This window comes from Equus quagga, chromosome 8 (genome assembly GCF_021613505.1).
Source record: "Equus quagga isolate Etosha38 chromosome 8, UCLA_HA_Equagga_1.0, whole genome shotgun sequence".
Taxonomy (NCBI): Eukaryota; Metazoa; Chordata; class Mammalia; order Perissodactyla; family Equidae; genus Equus; species Equus quagga.
In genome coordinates this window covers 9,269,042-9,286,185 of record NC_060274.1, presented here as the reverse complement: position 1 = coordinate 9,286,185, position 17,144 = coordinate 9,269,042, and the positions used below count along the sequence as shown (strand labels likewise).

Below are 17,144 nucleotides of genomic sequence, written 5' to 3'. Positions count from 1 at the left end.
TCATCCATCTCCAGAATTTTTTCGTCATCCCACAATCGCCCCTTCCCTCCCCTCCTCAAAGGCCCTAGTAACTTTTTTTCTACTTTCTGTCTCTATCAATATCTTTTATGGCCTAGCTTCAGAAGTCACACCCTGCCACTTCTGCTATATCCTACGGTCACACAAGTCAGCTCTGTTCAGGGTGGGAGGGACCACACACATGGACGTGAACATCGGGAGGCAAGCATCACTGCGGACCATCACGAGGCTGGCTACCACGTCCTGTCTTCCTTATCCAACCCACAAACTGGAGAATCATGCCTGCCTCCTCTCTCTTCCTCATGCCCCCAGCCAGTCCGTCCGCAAATCCTGGCATTGCTGCCTCCCCAGTCTCTTGAATCTTCCGCTTGCCCTTCCCTGCCCCATCCAGTGCAGCAGTTCCCAGCTGGTCCCCATCACTCCACCTGCCTCCCCCGTATTCCATCCTCCATTCATGAAAAGGGAGACTTCTTTCCTCTTTTAAAATAATTTATTTATTTTCTGATGATAGAAGTAACGCATACTCATTGCAGAATATTTGGGAAACACAGGACAGTATACAGAAGGCAATAAAAATCCCATCACTTGTCAAACGTACCGTTCATTACACACATGCATATTTCCGGTCTTCCTTCTAGATGATGCTGTGCATATGTGTGTGTGCATACAAACATCAATTTTTTAAACATATTTGTGATCAGACTAGGTATAGGTTTTTATCTAACTTTTAAAATTCAACTTAGCACGAACATTTCCTTATGCTATTAAGATTTTTTCCAGCATATATTGACAACTGCATAAAATATGTCAGATGGATGCACTACTGTTTACACATCCTGTTCCCTCTTGTCAGGGTGAATATCATTGTGTTCAAGTTTGCATATTACAGATAACTCTATGATGAACATCCTGCAGGGGTATCTTGGCATCTCTGTTGATTTCCTTTGGATAGATTCTTAGAAGAAGAATGACTGGTTGATGAGTGAATACTTGAAAGCCTTTGATTTGTTTTGCCAAATTACCCTCTGGGATATGTGTGCTCATCTACATGACCCTGGCAGGGTAGGCGGGTCACCCTCTTGCCACACTCTGGCCCCCATTAAGTCCTGTCCCTTGAAACATGATTTCAAATTATATTACCGATTTTGCTCTGAATGTAAAAGTAATATATATTCATTTAAAAATTGAAAAATAAAGAAAAGCCCAACAAGTAATGTTGAAAATACAGTGACCTCACCCTGAGAACTATTGTTAACATTTCAGTGTATATCTTTTTTGTTCTTTGGTGAATATATGTGTCTCTGTGAGTGTACATGTATACATGTGTATGTGTCTGTATGTGAATATATACATATGCATACATATTCATGACCCTGTTCTGCATATGGAATACGTACACAGACACATATATACACACACATGTAACTATATATACACACACATTTTAAAAAGTATTTAGATTAAACCATAAGAAATTGATGTTTTTAGGTAAAAAAGTGATTGAATAGAGGTAATTTTATGTGAGTCAAACTAATATGTTTACACAATTGGGATAACATTGTATGTATGGTTTTAAACTGATATTCTTTCACATAATAATTTACAAAGAACGTATTTCCATATCCTTAAACATCATTGCCTATATGATGTCTAATAACTGCATCTCATTCTGTCACTGGAAAGTGACATCATTTATTTAACCAAATCTCTGTGTTGTATAGTTGGGGAACTTCTAGTTTTGCTGTTACATTTTTGGGAATTTATAGTTTTATTAAAATAAATAAAAGTTCAATGAACATCCTTGTAGATACATCTTGGGCGCATCTCTGAATATTTCTAGAAACGGAAGGACAAGATGAGAGATTAGGTACATTGCCTCCAGAAAGGATATGCCCTCCTCACCAGGAGGAATTATCCTTAAAAACAAACAAACAAAACAACTTTGTCAGTTTGGTAAAACCACATTGGTATCCAAAATGATTTCTTGTTTTAATCTGAATTCGTCTAATTACTAATGAGATTGCATTTTTTCCACCTTTTGACCGTCTGTAGATGTTCTCCATAGGTTAAGGTTATTAGCCATGTTATTTACACACATATCTTTATTTTTTTTGACATCCAGGCTTTTTTCTTACTTGTGGTCAAATTTACCTTTTCCTGTATAATTTCTTTCTTTGCTCCTTATGCTTAGAAACTCCTTCCTTATCCTACAATTGCTTAGAAATCCACATTTTTCTTCTCGTTTTTATGGTTTTATTTACTTTTAATTCCACAATATATCAGGCTGCCTGATATAATTTTATTTTTTTCTCCCAATCACCAATCTTCCCACACCATCAGTTCCATTACTGGTCCCTCTCCCATTGGTTTGTAACCCAGAACCCTTGATTGACACAGCCTCGGGGCACCGCTCACCTTGTCCCCCAGCCCTGAGCTCCAGGGGCTTGGCCCACAGAGGTCCCACATGAATGCTGCTCCCTTCACCTGCAACTCTTGGCAGTTCTGTCCTAACCAGATTTTAAATTGAGGGTAGGAGCTGTGAGAAAATGAATGAGTAAGTGAATGAAGGATGTAAGGATCTAGCTGTTGGGAGATGTAGCAGTGTGGTTGTCAGTGCCCAGCGTGGAGTAAGCACCTAAAAATGAAAATTTATAGTCTTTTCATTTTTGGCATCCGGAAACCTAGGCTAAATTTAATGTCTAGTCAAAGGAATTCCAGGAATCGTTCTGCCCTCTGTCATCAATTTTCTTTTTATCACTTTTACTTATCTCTATTTTAATGGTCCTATTGGATACGTGCTATTTAAGATAAATACTCCCCAAATTTCCTTGAAAGCAGACAAGATATCAGTAATAATCCAATGAAGAATAATAGATATCAATTGTGACAGTTCGTTCTGCTAATTTTCCAACCATTGGAAAGACTTAAAAATAAGAAAAATGAACCCCAAGTCTTCCTTTTGCAGGAAGATGGTACAAAAAGTATTTTAAATATTTTGCTTTCTGTAAAAGTTTTTTTTTTTTTTTTTTCTGGGACTGGCCCAGTCGTGCAGCGGTTAAATTTACACCTTCCACTTCAATGGCTCCAGGTTCACGGGTTTGGATCCTGGGTGTGGACCTGTGCACTGCTTGTCAAGCCATGCTGTGGCAGGTGTCCCATGTATAAAGTAGAGGAAGATGGGCACGGATGTTAGCCCAGGGCCAGTCTTCCTCAGCAAAAAGAGGAGGATTGGCAACAAATGTTAGCTCAGGGCTAATCTTCCTCCAAAAAGAAAAAAAGGTTTTTTTTTCTGATTACATGCTGGCTTTTTTTTAATCTAAGATTTTATAATTCAACATTTAGTTTTGTTGTCTTAAAATATTTCCTCATATGCCATAGTTGGGGTTCCTCTGCGGTGCATCAGATGATCGTACAGACCTTCAGAGAGTGTCTTTGGAGAGCTCCCCAGCCGTTCTGGCATTGTCGCCTCCCGCCCCTCCACCCTCAGCTATTGCACAGTCTCTGCACAGGGGTTTTTCCTGTGTCTTCTGAGACCCCTGCTCGAGGCTCAGCTGTGAGCTATTTCAAATTCAACATTCCTGATTCAGTGGGACCAGGGTGGGCCCAAGAGTGTATGTTTAAGTCCCCAAATAATTCTTTTTGTGCACTTTAAGTTTGAGAGCCACTGGTGAAGCAGCAAATTTAATAAACCGTTATGATGGAAATTTTCTACATCACTAATAACTAGAAAACTGAAACTGAAAACTGATTTTCACTTATTCTTTTGGCATCTGCTAAGCATATAAAGATACTGCCCTCTTCTGGCTCCTTATTGTAAATCCATATATTTTACTCCCCCCGCCCCCCCAGCTGTAGCGTTTTATTGCTTGGTATTAAAGCTTAAAAGCAGAAAGATGGCAGTACTAATACTTTTAATACTAATACTTTTTTTGTGTGTGTGAGGAAGATTAGCTCTGAGCTAACATCTGCTGCCAATCCTCCTCTTTTTGCTGAGGAAGACTGGCCCTGGGCTAACATCCGTGCCCATCTTCCTTTATTTTATGTGGGATGCCTCCACAGCATGGCTTGTTAAGTGGAGTGTAGGTCCACGCTGGGGATCCACACTAGCAAGCCCTGGGCTGTGGAAATGGAGCGTGCAAACTCAACCACTATGCCACCAGGCTGGCCCTAATACTAATACTTTTTTAAGTTTAAAAATGGTTAAATGTAATATATAAACAATCGATTGTGATTGTTACTCTATTATTAGTAACTGGGGAAATAAAATAATTTAAGAAGGCAGCACCGTAACACAGCCTCTGATAATGGTCTCAATGATCCATTATGTATATATATAAGGACAATACGATGTCTAATAATTATGAAGGAAAATAACTTTTATCACCCCCTCCCACTAGTAAATGTAATTTAGTTCTTCCCGTGACTTTTTCAGAGTTTTATTCTGTAGTCCCTCTGATGACAGGGCTATCAGGACACCATCCGCCTGGCTGCGTGGGCTTGAAAGACTCAGGCTCACGAACTAAAAGAAGTAGATACCCAGTAAGGATGTAGGGACTTGATCGCCTCTCTGGTTATGGCTCAGTAAAGACCTCCCACCCTCAATTCATGAGTCTACAAGGAGGGTGCAGTAAAGCTTTCTGTCAGTTACAAATCAGTAACGCTTTCTGTAAGTTACAAATCGAGTGCCTAGTGCTTACTTTTGTGACAGAGCATCCTTATGAAATCACGTTTATTTCCCACATATAAAATTTTTGTATATGCTTTTGTCTTATTTTAAAGAAAATATGGCATTTCACTCTGCTGAATATTTTCTCCTTGCTACTCTCCTTAAAAGGAAAGACAAAGTGAACACAAACCCGCAGAAGGGAGTGTGCACCCTGGAAGTGATTTCCCAGCTTGTTGCGTCCCTAAGAGATTTTTAGACGGGTCTGTTCCACCTGGTTAGAACAGAGACTGTCAAGTCAGAGCTTAGGATTAATGCAGTGAAGGAGAAACCTTGACCTTCAAAGCTTTTGTTTCCCTCTCGTGTTTCTAGGTAATACTCTTCCAGAGGCAGATTCTTGAGTTTTGTCATCTTTGATTTCGTGATGCCTTTGGCTTTGTTCACAGTGGCAACTCAAAAATTGAATTGCTTAGACTGGCCAAGGTGCTTTGAAGACACCAATTCAACCCAGATATATAGTTTTTGTATCTCAACTCTCTCACCAAGAGATTGGGGGTTCCCTGAGGCCTTCTGAGCTCCAGAGTCCCTACCAGAACCATTTCTTATCTCCACCTCTCCACCATCTTCCGTGCCCTGTCCACCACCCTTTGATGATGAGGCTGTCTTAGGCAGCCTACATCTTTGGCCCTGGATTGTCATGGCTACCTCACTATCCACTTGCTTCTTTTGGGTTTTGAGCCATTGCTTTTGGCATAGTGGGGAACCATGATTAAGTAGGCTAGATATGAGGATAGTCAATATTTTATTTCACCTCACACTCCTTCCTCCATTGGGGGTTCGCCAACTATTTAGCATGCAGTACAAATATGGCCCACCACCTGTTTTCGTAAATAAAGCTTTATTGGAACACAATCATGCTCACTCGTGTCTGTGGCCACTTTTGCAACACAGTGGTTGAGTACATAGCTGCAACAGAGATTGTACGGCTGACAAAGTCTAAAATTCTCTGCCTGACTTTTTGCTGACCTCTGCTCTAGATGATCAGCAGATCAAATACAACAATGTTTTGATGACCATCATTATTTTTCCTACTTAAATGAACAGATCGGGGAACCAATGGGAAATCATTGAACCGAATAGGATTTCGAATTGAGAATTCGTGTGTTCGTATGTTTAGACCAAACTACCGATTAGGGCAGTTTCCTGGGATATCTTGACAATTGGATATTAAACCAGCTCTTTATACGAATACATTTTTTAAAAGACCAGACACATGTATTCTTAAATCAAATAAGAAATCATTTTGAGTTTGAGAACTCCATGTTCATCTTATCGCTGTGTGGTAAAATATACATAATATAAATTTACCATTATAACCATTTTTAAGTGTACAGTCCAGTAGTTTTAAGAATATTCACACTGGTCTACAACCATCGCCGCCATCCATCTCCAGAACTTTTTCATCTTCCGAAACGGAAACTCTAGACCCATTAAAAAACAGCTCCCCGTTCCCCTACCCCATCCTCTGACAGCCATCGTTCTACTTTCTGTCTCTGTAATTTTGAGTCCTCTAGGTAGGTACCTCATACAAATGGAATCGTAATATATTTGTCCTTTGGTGTCTTTCTTGTTTCAATTAGCATGCCTTCAAGTTTCCTCCAGGTCGTAGCATGTGTCAGAATTTCATTCCATTTTTAATACTGAGTGATATTCCGTTGTATATATATACACCACATTTTGTTTATTCCTTCGTTATAAGTGGACACTTGGCTTGCTTCCACCTTTAGGCTATTGTAAATAATACCGTTCATATGAACATCAACGTGCAAATATCTAAGTTCCTACTTTCAATTCTTTTGTGTTTATACCTAGAAGTGGAACTGCGCGATCAAATGGCAATTCTCTGTTGAAACTTTTCAGGAATTGCCATGCCATTTTTCCATGGAAGTTGCCTCATGTTGCGTTTCAACCAGCAATTCACAAGGGTTCCAATTTCTTCACATTCATGCTAGCACTTGCTGTTTTCTGTTTTTTTGATAACAGCCATCCTAATGGGCATGAAGTGATATCTCATTGTGGGTTTTTTTTCAGTCATTCACTCAGTATTTATTGGCTGTCTACAAGCCTGACATTTACTCACTTCTGGGTATGGATTTTTTTTTTGATGATTTGGTACACGTACATTTTGTGAAATGTTTACCACAGTAAGGTTTGTTAACACATCCTTCCCCTCACGTAATTACCATTTTGTTGTGGTTATGGTGAGAACTTCATGCTCTACTCAGAGCAACTTTCAAGTATACAATACAGTCTCGTTGACTCTGGTCGCCATGGTGACTATACATTAGATCCCCAGAGCTCATTCATCTTATAACTCAAAGTGTGTGCCCTTTGACCAGCATCTCCTCCTTTCCCCCACCCCTTAGTCCCTGGCAACCACCTCATTCTACTCTCTGATTCTATGAGTTTGATGTTTTTAGATTCCACATATAAATGTTGTCATACAGTATTTGTCTTTCTCTGACTAACTTATTTCGCTTAGCCTAATGCCTTCGGGATCCATCCATGTTGTTGCAAATGGCAGGATTTCCTTCTTTTTATGGCTGACTAATATTCCGTTGTATAGATCTACCATATTTTTCTTATTCATTCATCTATCAATGGACACTTGGGTTGTTTCCATGTCTTGGCTACTGTGAATAATGCTGCAATGAACACAGAAGTGCAGATGTCTCTTTGAGATAGTAATTTCACCTCCTTTAGATGTGAAAGGAGCCTCCCTGGGATGGCTGGATCATATGGTAGTTCTATTTTCAATTTTTTGAGGAACCTCCATACTGTTTTCCATGTGGCCATGTCATTGTGGCTTTGATTTGCATTTTCCTAATGACTAATGGTGTCAAACATCTTTTCATCTGCTTATTGGCCATTTGTATATCTTCTTTGGAGAAACATCTATTCAAGTCCTTTGCCCGTTTTTGAATTGAGTTATTTTGCTTGTTTCTTGAAAAAGAAGAGGAGAGCTCTAAGACTCATACTTCCTGATTTCAAAACTTACTACAAAGCTACAGTAATCCAAACAGTGTGTCACTGGCACAAGGATGGACATTTGGACCCATGGATGAGAATAGAGAGCCCAGAAAAAATCTTGTGCATATATGGTTAGATGATTTTTGACAAGGGTACCAATGTCATTCAATGGGGAAAGGACAGTCTTTTCAATAAAAGGTGCTGGGAAAACTGGATATCCAATGTGAAAGAATGAAGTTGCCTCCTTACCTAACACCATTTACAAAAATTAACTCAAAAGCAACCAAAAACCCAAAAATAAGACCTAAAACTATAAAACTCTTAGAAGAAAACATAGGAGGGAAGGTGACATTGGCTTTGACAATGATTTCTTAGATATGACACCAAAGGCACAGGCAGCAAAAGAAAAAATGGGCAAATTGGACTTCATCAAAATGAAAAACTTTAGCGCATCAAAGGACACTATCAGCAGAGTAAAAAGGCAACCCACAGAAGGGGAGAAAATATTTGCAAATCACGTATCTGATAAGGGATTAATACCCAGAATCTTTAGGATAGATAACTCCTAAAACCCATATTGAATTTTTAGAGAAAATCTAAGGATGCTGATAAGCAGTTTATACACTGTTGTCCTAGGTCCTCCACAACCCTGGACCAGTTGCCGTCAACTTCAAGTGGAAGAGCCCCGTCGAGCTCTTGACAATGATTATTAACATGGAAAGCATCCAGACTTTCTGCTGATAGAATATAGAGAGCTTAATTAAGGGGAAAATTTATTTTCCTCTCTTGCAGCTAAGCAGAAGAGTGATGTCTAGTGGCAGAGGGACACTGGATGAGAGATGCTTCCTGCCAACAAGATTATAAATCTACCATTATTAATTTTTGTTCTCCTGGAAGGCATTGGTTGCTGACTCATAGCCACGCACTATATCTTCTTTCGTGTTGGGTTAGGGTCTTGGCCCCTGTATATCTAAGCTCAAAACTTCTCTAAGGACTAAAATATACCTAAACTGGCTCTGGAATCCAGCTCTGAAACCATATATGACAGGATATCATGATTCTTTACATGCTGAGGGACTTTTAGATCAAATATTTTCAAGTTTTTTCCCTTTTGCCTGCGTGAGCCAAAGATGGGTTTAAAACTTTATTGTTCTAAAACACACTGTAATTGTCCAACACTCCCTCCAACCTTTTCTAGCATTTCACCACTCAAGATCCAGGGTGGGCCAACCCTCAGGACTGTGTCATATAGTTGTGCAGGTTGGGCACTACACCAAGGAGCCACATCTAAGAGAGTACTGTTATTATATCTAAGAGGTGCTGCTCAATACTGTCCGAGACATCCTGCATTTCTGTGTTTGTTGTGATGATTTTTCTGGAAGAGGCAGCAAAATGTGTTCATCTAACAAATCCATATGTTATGACCAACTCCTAAGGGTGGACAAAAGCATCTTGAGGAAGGCGCACATTTGCAGAGTTCCCAGGGGGGTCTCCGTGCGGGTGGTCCTTCCTGTTCTTTCCTTTGGGTCACCCCGGAACTCCAGGGGATGGTTTCCTACAGAGGATGCTGCTCCCGCTCCATGGGCACCAGCAGAGAGGTGGCTGTGGGCCAGGCCAGCTTTCTGCTCCACAGCTGGATCCACAGCTGGCTATATGGGTGTGGGTGACTTTTCTAACCGAGGGCTGCTGTGGGGCCTCACAGGGGAGGAGGGGAAGTTAACGATGGAGTCTTGGAAGAAGACCCACCCACATGGATCCTACAGTTCAGGGCGTGAGGCCCCTCAGCCGCCTATGACGACACGTCTGGCTGGTTGACCGACTTGCACTGGGGCGTGGATATATAATGACTTGCCACAGACATGCTTGTACCAATTGCAGGAGCAGTTTCTGATCTAGAAACCACAGCTCCGTTCTGTAGTTCGGGTGGATCCTTACAGCTCCTTAAGCTCCTGCTTATGAACAGACGTTGTGCCCCTCTCATTCTTATCTCTGTGAAGTGCTGTGTGTATTACACACAATTAACATGGATGAGTGGATGAAATTACATGTAAGCCCAGTGTGAAAGAACGATGAGCTTGTTTTCTTACCTATTTGGCTGTGCGGCTCCAGTGAGGTAACGCCTATCGTTATTGTTGAAATTGTGTTGATTGCTATTGTTGTGCTATTTATAAACACCACCTCTGCGTGGCAAGCCCTCTGCTGGGTGCACCGAGATGCACGGACGAGGCCGTGTCCTCAAAGCGTTCACCATCTGGTGGGAGAGACAGACACTTGTGCAGAGGATGACAGAGTAGTCAGAGGAGTGTTAATGAAGTGCGCATGGCAACTACGAAGAGACAGGTACAAAATTCCCGAGAATGAGCTCCTAGAAGGGCTGTGAAGGCGTGTGACCAAGGAGCATGGAAGGAACAGAACCTACTGGGCGTGGGGCGTCTGGGGAGTTCAGCTTGACGAGGACCTACGAATGGGATGAGGGTGGAGAAGGTGACACTGGAGAGGAAGGTAGGGACCAAACCACAAAGGACCCCTGTAGGAGTTTCCCCCAGCCGCTGTGACAAAGTCCTGCGAGCTGGGTGGCTTTCACCCAGCAGAAACGTATGTCCATTCTGGAGGCTGGAAGTCCAAAATCAAGGTGTCGGAGGGGCCACACTTCCTCTGCCAGCTCTAGGGGAGGACCCCTCTCCCCGCTTCCAGTTTCTGCTGATTCTCAGTAATCCTGGGTGTTGCTGGGCTTGTGGACACATCACTGCTGTCTCTGCCCCTATTCTCACGTGGTCGTCTTCTCATCGTCTGCCCTCTGTGCAGGTCTGCCTCTGGGTCCAAATTCTCCCTTTTCATAAGGACACCAGTCAGAGAGGATTAGGACCCACCCTGACGACCTCGCCTTAACTTGATCCGCAAAGACTCTATCTCCATGGAAGGTCACACCCCCAGGTGCCAGGGGTTGGGAGTCCAACACATCCTTCCAGGAGAGGCGTGGAGGCAGTTTCATCTGCATCCACATAGGCTGCGAGTTCCAAGCAGGGAGGGAGGGCCAGGCCCTGTGCTGGCTGGAGGGTGGGTTGGACGGGGGAGTGGAGGCGGGGCTGGGAGAGCAGCCAGGAGAGCTGAGTGCAGGCAGGGGTATGGAGGGGTGAGGGGCTGTCGCACACTAACTGCCCACCCTCTCTCCCCACGGCCCTCACACCCAAGGCTCGATGCCTCCAACAGACACACACAGGCCTTGTTTCCGGAAAATTTAAGCAGGATAAGATACATGTGACAAATACAAAAAAAAAAACATGTAAAATTAAGAAATCTTACAGTTTTCAGGAACTTGGTCATTGGTGTGTATGTGGTCGTTTTTCCTCCTTGCTTTTAACAATGACTATTTTCAAACCTGAGCAAAAGCAGAAAGAATGGTACCTGCCTCCCGCCACATGCCTGTCACCCATCCGTTAACCCATTTTCTCTTTTCCCCGGTCCTGCCCTGCCTTATTTGTGCGTGACTTTGTAGCAAGTCGTGGTGCAAAAGCCAGCTTTGTCATGGGTAAACTTTGTGACTTGGGGCCCGTTATGCAATGTCCCTGAGCCTCGGTTTTCCTTTATAAAATTGGGGTGACACGTGGTGACAACCCAGTACAGTCAGCCCCTAATAAATGTCAGCTGTGCCTCCGGAATGCACCCTGGAAGCCGAAGATAGGGGCCTCTGACCCATAGCTGCTCCCCCGTAAAGCCACTTGCCTAGCGATGCTGCCAGAGCAGAGAGGCAGGGCCCCACTTCCAAGCAGCCTGCCTCTCGGGAGACCTCGGGAGACCTCGGGAGACATCGTGCTATGAGCAGTTTCCTGTGGGATTTACGTGAATTTTTTTAATGAATTTTTTAAATATGTTAACGAAAAGTAAATAGTGCCTTTTAAGGAAGACTCTGGTAAGAAACAACTGAGGGATAGGAGAGAAGAAGAAGTAACATGGACATGAACAGCGTATGGGCAGTGCTGCTCGGACTTCAGTGAGCAGGTGGCGGATCTGCAGGGCTGGGGTTGGGCCTGGGATTCTGCTTTGCTGTCAAGCTCCCAGTTGGTGCTGCTGCTGCTCGTCACTGCCCACCCCTGGAGTAGCAAGGACATGAAGTCAACTAGGACCCAGGGGCCAAACCTGTCCCTCTGCCTGTTTTCGTATGTTCAGTTGAGCTAGGAATGGATTTTACTCTCTCTCTTTTTTTTTTGGTGAGGAAGATTGGCCATGAGCTAACATCTGTTGCCAATCCTCCCCTTTTTGCTTGGGGAAGATTGGCCCTGAGCTAACATCTGTTGCCGATCTTCCTCTGTTTTGTATGTGGGATGCTGCCACAGCATGGCTTGATGAGTGGTGTGTAGGTCCACGCCTGGGATTGGAACCCGCGAACCACGGGCCACCTAAGTGGAGCACACAAACTTAACCACTACACCCCCAGGAAGCCAAATTTAACCTTTTTAAGTGGTCAAAAAGTCAAAAGAATAATATTCGTGACATAAAAAGTATATGAAATTCAAATTTCCATGTCTATCAACTTTTATGGGCACAAGGACATGCCCACGTTTTAATGCTGTCTGTGCCTGCTGTCGCAAGGGCAGAGCTGGCTACTCGGGACAGAGACCCAATGGACCTAGAACGCTTACTGTTTGGCCCTGACAGAAAGGCTTGGTCGACCCCGTACAGCGGCCAGCCAGCGCCAGTGTTGCGACAGCCGGCAGGGGGCAGCAGAGAGCCGTGTGCGGGCCAGGGCTTCCCGGGACCTCAGGACGGGTATTTAGAGATGTGAAACGTGACCCACGGGGACTAAGCTGAGCTTTTAGGATGGAGATATGGGGCCTGAGGTAGAAATGCCTGGGCAGTTAGCACGAGGAGATGGGGTGGGGGTCAGGGGGAGGAAGGAGACAACGCCCAGGGTAAGGAGCTGTTGCTGGAGCAGACAGGTCTAGACCCACAGGTCATGGGAAAACCGGCAGGAAAGGTGGGCCCAGGTGGGGTGTGGAGGCCCAGAGATGCCAAGTGGGGCTTGGACTTAAGGCGAAGGCAATAGGGAGTCACTGAAGGCTTTAGGCAGTGGAGTGATAGCATCGCATTTGTGGGGAGGGACTGTAACTCTGGTGGCTGTGCCTGGGGGACAATGTTGCAAGGATCCAGGGGCAAGGTGATGAGGGGCAGAAGACGGCGGGGCAGTGGGGAAGGGGTGGAAGGCGACAGTCAGCTGTGAAACAGCCCACAAGAAGGCTTGGAATGCACGGTCCCTTGGGGTCTGCGTTTCCGCCCAGGACTGCTGGATAAACAGTGTCGTATTTTTCTTTCTCTTTCCGCTATTTTTCTCTGCTTTCGCGAGGGCCATGATGCAGTGAGGGTGGTTCTCTTTTTGCTCCCGGCCTTGCCCCCGTTTTTTCTGGTGCCTCCTGCAGATGTAGGATTTCACCACCATGAGCTGGTTCTACCAGTCTTTGGGCGAGGCCTTTCTGTTCTGTCTTAGAGATTAATATTTCTCAGTGGGGGAAAGGAAGGGCTTGCAGACTCCTTTTAGAATCGGGTGAACTCCAGAAAAATGCACGGGGGCAGGTAGGCTCAGAAGTGGAGCTGTCATTCCAGGGCTCCAGCTCCCTGAGGCCAGTGCCAGTGAAGGAACCCACCCTGGGGCTGCACTGCTCAGGGTCAGTGAGGGGTCAGCTGCTTCTGGCTTTAAGGTTTGGGGCTTGCTATCAGAGCCCTTTGCCCCCCACCCCGCCAAGCCTCCCTGTGCATCCTGATCTTCTTACTCTCTGCGCCTTCCTCCCGTCTTACGGAGATGATGCAAATGCGTAGGAGTTTCTCTGCAAAGAACACACAAGACAGGAGCTAGTGGGTCCTCCTAGGATGGCAGGTCTGTGGTTCTTGCTGCCTGATGGGCAGCGTGGGGCCCTCCGGGGAACTTCCCTGAGCAGAAGAGTGGCCTTCCAGCCTCTGGGCTGGGCGGGCTGGGTGGGCTGACCCCTCCCTATGCACTGGGCCAGGAAACACTGTGTTCACAGAACTCTGAATACGTAAATTTCTATTTTGAGATCTTGATGCATCATAAAATCCCCTTTCTGGAAACAAAAAGAGTACTATCTCAGACGCAGTCTTATTTAGGGAATTATTAGCTTCTCTAACGAGAAATAAGTAGATTACATTTTTTTAAAGATTAATTTAATCTCCATAACAAGGAACATTTAAAAGAATATAGTCATTTAATTGTGAAATGCTTCCAAAGGAACAAATGGAAGCTTGAAAACTTGAACTATTGTTCAAGTTATCCAGATTTAAAAAATCTAATCCAACATCGACTTTTAATAAAAACAGCCCTTCCCAGCAATTACGTCTTTTACTGTGTGTCTGTGTGTTTAACAATAGCTTTAGTGGAATATAATTTATGGAACATAAAATTCACCTGTTTTAAATGTACAATTTAATGATTTTGAGTAAATTTACAGACTTGGGCAACCATCACCACAATCTAACTTGAGCGCGTTTCTAGTCCCCCAAAATGGTCTCTTACTTTTTAACTGCAAGAAATATTAGAAAAATAATAATTTTAATTTATTATTTCCTGTATTTGCATCATCTAAGTTATATTCTTACTAATAAGTGACCTTTATTGATATCTCTTCCAGGAAAACACGAGACAGCTGGAGCAAAGCTCTTGCAATCTTATCAGAAACTGAGGTGAGCATTGAGAAAGGACAGGCCGTCCTGGGCCCTCTGGCACTGGAGCACAGAGAACATGCTGAAAGAACTTATAGATCGCTGACATTCAGATGTCACCACTTTGGAATGTCACTTTTTTTTTTAATGATAAAGTGCCTGCAAAAGATTCAAACAGAGATGTTTCCTGATTCTTATGAAAAGCCTTCTAGGAGCTAGCATATTATTTTCTCACTAAACGTTTTGTTTCTTTCTTTCTTTTTTTTTTTTTTTGGTCAGGAAGATTGGCCCTGAGCTAACATCTGTGCCAGTCTTTCTCTATTTTGTATGTGGGACACTACCACAGCATGGGTTGACGAGCATTGTGTAGGTCCATGCCTAGGACCCAAACCTGCAAACCCCGGGCTGCCAAAGCAGAGCGCATGAACTTAACCACTATGCCACCAGGCCGGCCCCTGTTTCGTTTCTAAAATTCTCCTGAAATATTGTTAGGAAGCTAAATATTCTTTTTGAGGGCACATTAAAGGAAATTATAAACCAAGCATTTGCTTTTATGAATCAGCCATCCCTCCAACGTCCTGCTCAAGAGCCTGACACCTTACAGACGTTGTGGATTAAACATTGGTGGAATTGACTAACGGCTTGAGAGATGTTAACTTCTTGTCACAAAATTCTAAACACCAGCAGTCTCGAAGCTGGCAATAATTTACACACCTGATTACACTGAATTTATTCAAGTGTTATGGAAAGCTCCCCTCTAGCAGCTATTTTTTTGGCCCTTGATGAGATTTTTCCAATCTCAGGATTTTTTCATTCTTTACGCCCTCATTTTTTCCCGCTTCTTTTAGTGTGAACTTCTAATTCCTCTCATGGTCGATTTTTACATCTGCAACAATTTTGGGCACTTCTGCTAGCATGGTTTCCACTGAGAGGACACGCAAGCCCATAAGCCACACACGTGTGGAGTCTGGGTTCCAGAGCAGGCAGACGGCAAAGCTGGGTTCCGAGCCCCCCAGCTATTTTAGGACACATGGATGGAGCGCGATGCGCAGACGTTAGACCCTGTGACGCTTGTTTCCCACATTCAGATACTGGGAAATAATGCCCTGCACAAAGGAGCAGATCCAAACAGGGCTGCTGGACTTTCTGCTAAAAAGTGAGGAGCTAAAAATAAAAAGCAGAGAACTTGAATTACAGGACGATGACGAATCTCACGTATTTGTAAGATGCGTATTTAATATTTATGTGGTTCATAACCTATTTCCTTTTCCTGTATTTTTCCTCGCAGTAAAATTTCTGTGGTTCCTCCCACCCCGCCTCCTCTCAGCGAAAGCTGGTGCAGTGGCAGCCCTGGCAAGGTAATGTGTCTGTTCTCTGTGCGTCCCTAGGGAAGGCGAAATGGGAGAGAGAGAGAGAGGAAGAAGGGGACCTGAGTGGTTGTGCCAGGAACCTCATGGCAAAAGGGGTCCAGCTGTGGCTGGAACGGGTCATGAATTGAGGCAGGGAATGCCGGCCTGACTGCTGGGCCCTGTCCAGTGTCTGTGCCGCCACCATGCTTTGGGGGCCATAGGACCATCCGTATTGTCAACCAACTCACCTTCTGTCTGCACCCCGTGGCCTCACCTGCACCCGCATCCTCATCTCTTTACTCCCGTCATTTCATTGAGTCTCTTCCCTAACTGTGCGCTGTGCCCTTGAATGGGGTCTGGCTGGGCTGCAGTGTGTCTGGGGGCAGGTTGATTCACAGGTGTGTGAGAGTAGGGGTGCCTGTGGAAATGTGTGTGTGTATCTTTTGAGTGTTTGTAGGCGCTCATGGAAAGTAGACCAGGGCCAGGTCCAAAGAAATTAGCCAGGTGATCTTGGGAGAGTTACCCGGCTTTCCACCTGAGAGATGGAAATAATTATGTTCCCCTGGCTTGCCTCCCATGGCTGGTGTGAGCAATTGATGAAATAATGTCTATGCTGGTACTTGACTATAAAGTACCGTGAAAACAATGCCCTTAATTATTTTCATTATTATTATTCTGTGAATGAAAGGAGTAACCATATCTGTACATAGGAGAATGTACGCATCTGCTGGTGAGAGGGAGAAAATACATACGTTCTTTTTCCAATTTCCAATTGAAATTGGAGTGACTATCTACTTCCTTCTCGAGATTTTAAATTCTCCAAAGTTATTCGAGCACTGTTGTGTTCAAGACATATTTACTGGATGGATGGATAGATGGATAGATGAATGGATGGATGGACGGATGGACAGGTGGATGGACGGATGGAAAGATAGAAGGACAGATGGAAGGATGGATGGTAGGATGGATGGATGGATGGTAGGATGGATGATGGATGGATGGAAGTATGGATGGATGGATGGAAGGATGGACGGATGGATGGGTGGAAGGATGGATGGATGGAAGGATGGAAGGATGGATGGAAGGATGGATGGAAGGATGGATGGATGGATGGATGGATGGAAGGCTGGATGGGTGGATGGGTGGAAGGATGGATGGATGGATGGATGGATGAGACTTGCAGAGGGAAGTGATCTCATTTTTGTTACTTTATCTTCCTTCTGCTTTGGAAGGCGGAAGTAATCTTTGGCTCCAGGCCAGTCACCTGTGCCTGGTACCACCATCAGCCCCTGTGTCACAGGCATCCTGCCTGTGTTGGCATCCCCTCCATATTGAGTTGGGATGGGTTGTAAGAGAAAGGTGATTAAAGAAGCAAGAATTTACTTGGGTGCCATCCTTGAGCCAGGAAATGTCAG

At 44.1% G+C, this 17,144-nt stretch overlaps 1 protein-coding gene across 4 annotated transcripts in view; it reads left to right on the top strand.

The window, feature by feature from the left end:
- Positions 1-17,144, top strand: part of SYTL3 (synaptotagmin like 3) — an 85,994-nt gene that overhangs the window by 31,794 nt on the left and 37,056 nt on the right. For all 4 annotated transcript variants that reach the window (XM_046669528.1, XM_046669525.1, XM_046669526.1 and 1 more), the window contains exons 5-6: positions 14,350-14,401; positions 15,669-15,738. In XM_046669528.1, the coding sequence (XP_046525484.1) occupies positions 14,350-14,401; positions 15,669-15,738 (122 nt within the window). The remainder of the gene's footprint in view (positions 1-14,349; positions 14,402-15,668; positions 15,739-17,144) is intronic.